This window comes from Mastomys coucha, unplaced genomic scaffold, assembly GCF_008632895.1.
Source record: "Mastomys coucha isolate ucsf_1 unplaced genomic scaffold, UCSF_Mcou_1 pScaffold17, whole genome shotgun sequence".
NCBI lineage: Eukaryota > Metazoa > Chordata > Mammalia > Rodentia > Muridae > Mastomys > Mastomys coucha.
Window position 1 is genome coordinate 22,049,407 of NW_022196899.1, and position 4,202 is coordinate 22,053,608.

At 40.4% G+C, this 4,202-nt stretch overlaps 1 protein-coding gene across 4 annotated transcripts in view; it reads left to right on the forward strand.

The window, feature by feature from the left end:
- Window positions 1-4,202, forward strand: part of Tnik (TRAF2 and NCK interacting kinase) — a 416,591-nt gene that overhangs the window by 368,462 nt on the left and 43,927 nt on the right. For 2 of the 4 annotated variants that reach the window (XM_031376481.1, XM_031376483.1), the window contains one exon: window positions 126-149. The exons of the other annotated variants lie outside the window; for them this stretch is intronic. In XM_031376481.1, coding sequence (XP_031232341.1) covers window positions 126-149 — 24 coding nt within the window. The remainder of the gene's footprint in view (window positions 1-125; window positions 150-4,202) is intronic. 4 annotated transcript variants of the gene reach the window in all.

A 4,202-nucleotide genomic window follows, 5' to 3' on the forward strand; every position in this document is an offset into this window, starting at 1 on the left:
TTTTTTGGCCTGTCTGTCTGTATCAGTTTTCTAATAGCAATGCAAATTTTGTGTCTAACCTGCTTCTTTTCTTCTGGCTTTTCCCTGACTGTGGATTCTTCTGAAATGGGTTCCTCTTGCCACAGAGCTATAAGAAAGCTATAGATGAGGTTAGTACTGCCATTTCTTGGTCATGTTTTCATAAGATGTGAATATTGAGCTTATTTCCTGATGTTGACATTCAGAAAGGAAGCCAGTGGGATCATGGGGAAAGTCCTCTCATATGCACCCTTGTTTGGGGGAGGAACACTCCTTCAATAGAATCCAGCTGGACACTCTCAGACCTACCCATAAAAAGTTCCAGAGTCTTTCACTAAGCAAAAATATTGCTTTCCCAGTGTCCCAACTGGGCAAAACACAGGTATCAGTGTTTTGTTAACAGTGCGGTTTCTCCTTCCAGTACCTTCTAGTAACAAACCTGTGTTTTCCAGCCTTGCTAGGAGATGGCCCTCAACAGTTTTACTAACAATGCAAAGAGACATAATTCTAGCACATCCCAAATTTATAGTGTGTAATTTGTGAACAAGGAGTTACTGGGTATTGCTAGATTAATTTTGTGGGGGCATTAACAGCACCATAAGCAGCAACATCAACCTTAGCTAATGAATCCGGGTGAGTTAAGGGATCTATTTCCTTATCTGCGGAGACATTTTCCATTAGAAAAACAGATGGCTGTGTCCCTTGTAGATAGCTTGCAGAGGACAACCTTCCCACTGCTGTTCCTCAGACCTGTACAAAGGCAGGACAGTGTGATGGTTCTGAACAGGCAGACCTTGCAAGGGGTGGAACGTGAGGTTCACCATGACAGCTTTGAGGCTGGAGCTCTGCAAAGTATATTTTTTGAGAGATTAGACGGAGAAAGCACTGGCTTCAGGAACCAGCCAGCTACATTTGAAGCTTGGCTCCCTTCGATGAATGCTGGCTGTGAAAAGTCTCAGAATCAGTAAAACATGTGCAATGGGACTAAATCTCATAATCTATAAGACGGGAGTGAAAATGTCTACCCTCCTTTACCTACAAGAGCATTCAGAGTTTTAAGGTCCTGTGTACAGAGGCATTGTTTAAAGTGGAGAGTGCTTGAGCAGGCCACGGTGATTGTTCAGGTTTGAGCCGTAGGCACAGTACTAGTTTTGCAAGTAGGGTAACGTGATTCTGTGAAGCTGGTTCTCGCCACAGCCGTGACCACCACAACATTCTCAGTGAGTCAGAAAGTCACTCTCGTGGCTAAGGAGTTGCTGTTTATAAAGTAATGCTACTCCACATGTCTACAGCCCAGGGACTGGTTATAACCCCTGGGCTCCATGGTTTTGCTTTTCCTTCACAGTACTAATGAGGATAGAGGGGCTGCCCCAACTTTGTATCAGTTGCCCCTAGAAGGAAAAGAGGGTAAATTATTTTCTGGTACTGGATTCCATAGCTGCCAATTAGGTGGGATTCATATGAACAACTCAATGGCTTGCACAAGTCCAGAAATCAGCATGGAAATGGCTGTCGTGAAGAAAGGCTCTCCCAGGTTTCCTCTGGTAACCCCTGATGTCCCACGCTTTTTGAAAATATCTTCCTTTATTTTGATGTGTTCTACCACAATCTGACAGAGATGAGAAGGGCAACTTCATACCCAAACCTCTAGGGCTATGGATCAGAGCAAATGCCCCCAGTGAACTGACACCCCTGGCCATTCACTACCACTAGCCTGGACCACTGAAACACAGGAAGATGGTCCTGCCCTACCCAGCGGTTCTTAGCCCTGGTTGCTACCCATCTTTTACTTAGGAGCTATTCAGCACATCTGAACTCAGCTTCAGTTGTTACCCTTGAAAGTGGGAGGTAACATTGTTGACAACTTCGATACGCAAAAGGGATGGAGCTAAACATACTCCAGTTCCTAAAAGGGGTGGAGCTAAACGTCCTACAACACACAGAGGCATTCCTCATGATCAAAACGTCTGTCTCTGGCCCCAAATGTAAAGGTACTGGGCTGGGAAATCTTGAGCTCAGTTTTAGCTCCCACGTTCTTCTGCAACTGTTTTCCTGCTTGGATGACCGAGAATGAAATGAAAAAAGTCTTTAAACACCTTTTTAAAATGTATTTCTTGTTATTGCTAACTTAGTAGTTTAATTTTCTTCATAGCAATAAATCACAAAGGGTAGCTGTTAAATGGGCATTACTTTCCAATGTACTGTGAAATTTCTCAATGCTGCAGTTAGTGAATAAAACTTTTGAAAACAAATAACTTCTACTTTCCCATAACTGAATGTGTGGCCTGCAGTCTATGTGCAGAAGTAAACATTAGTGGTATGTTTAGGAATTTTTTTTTAATCAGGTATAAAAACTAAAAATGAAACTGTCAATTTCTAAAAATCACCCATAGATAGGTTGAAACTTAAGTGATAATTAATTACTTTGCACTGTAGGAAAAAAACACAGTATTTTGCCATATTACCTTTTTAGTTAATGAATATCAACTAAATATTTTCATGCTAAATAGAACTTTTATTCCCCCTCCCCTTTTAATCCTTTTTAGCTTCAGGCTCGAGACAACCAAGCAATAAATTACCATAAAAGGCTCATTATATAGAGGAAATTGGAATTGTCAGAGGATAAAGTGTCGTAAAAGGACCTGAGTCCAGTAGTGACAATATTGCATCATGTCTATTTTCTGCAACGTTGATATCACCCATTTTCCTCATAATGAGCAGATGAAAATTTGAGGTTCAGCTGGCCACAGCGGCCACTGGCAATGGGAGGTTAATTTTCTTTGGGGATCATGTTTGATCACTCATTACCGCTGCCTTGAAGTGTTCACGGGTTCCCATTTTCCAAGCTGCTACCAATTAAACTGAAAATAGATTTGCAATTATTTTTAATGTTCCAGGAAAGAGCTTTCTAATAACACTGAAATTAAAAAAAAAAATTCTGATTAAAACCAAAATTATAAAGCAGATCATAATTTTAAAGTGTTGCTAAATACAGTATTTATGGAAATGTAAGTCATTTTAACGAGTGAAACTTTCTTGAAGTTATTGGGTAATGGACTTAACTAAATCATTTTAAATAGATTTAATTTTTTGTTGTTTAATCTCTCTCTTATCTTATTCTGAAATGTTAGAGACGAGGTAGCCATGCCCCAGGGAGAAATGTATCAGTATTTTAAATAAGTCATAGTAGTAGCGTTATATTTTACTCAGACTTTTTGATAGTAGAAACAAACTTCCTTTAAACCATATTCTCTCTTTAAATTACAATAAAATATAGTTTCTAATCATAAGTAACATTTTAAACATTAGCTATATTCTTGGATGGCAATACTTTATAAAAATCAAAATATGCAATAAATGTGTCTGACTTGTCCTTTTTGCTAGTTTGGAAGCTCGCTGTGTCCTCTTGCTTTCAGAGTCTTGACAAATGTGTCAACAGTTCGTCCCCCAGTGCCCATTCCAGCATGTTCTCCATACTCCTTTTGTCTGATGAAGATAAATGTATCAGCAGCAATCAAGAGGAGATGTGCCGAAGGCTAAACCTAGCCACTAGCCTTTCGTGGTTTGGGTGCCTTGCCTAAGAAAGTAGACGCATACTATGTGTGGGAGGATGCTCTCCCCTTTCATAATGTGTTGTCTTTAAACACTGTTAGCCCTTCGGATCCCATCCTAGATTCACTTTCACAGACGGCGGAGACTGGGGTTGTGCGTTGGAGGGAGTGTGCATGTACGGGGAAGTCCTAGCAAGTGCCTTCAGGGATAGAATGCACAGTTGGGATTTCCAGAAGCTTGCCCTGCATGGGGCCTTAAGTCAGGTGGCTTCAGGACATTATTGCTTTCTGTTCAAGACATGAAAGTAAAACAAAATGGCTCTGACACATCCAGTGGACAGCTTAAATTTTCTAGATCTTAGTGATATGCCAGCGTGATTTCTCCCTGAGTGTTATCCAAAGCAGGGGTGATTGACATGCAGGCACAGTACAGTAACGCCATGGCCTATGGGTGCCTTGGAATTATAACTACCATGATCTATGCATGTTTATCATAATTTTTCTTCTGATTGGGATGATTACCTAACATCACTATGTCACAGAGGTTAATCCTACACCAGGTGAATTGGACAAATACATTTCTGGACTGAAATAAAGAGAGAATATGGCCAATTCTTTTTTTTTTTTTTTTTT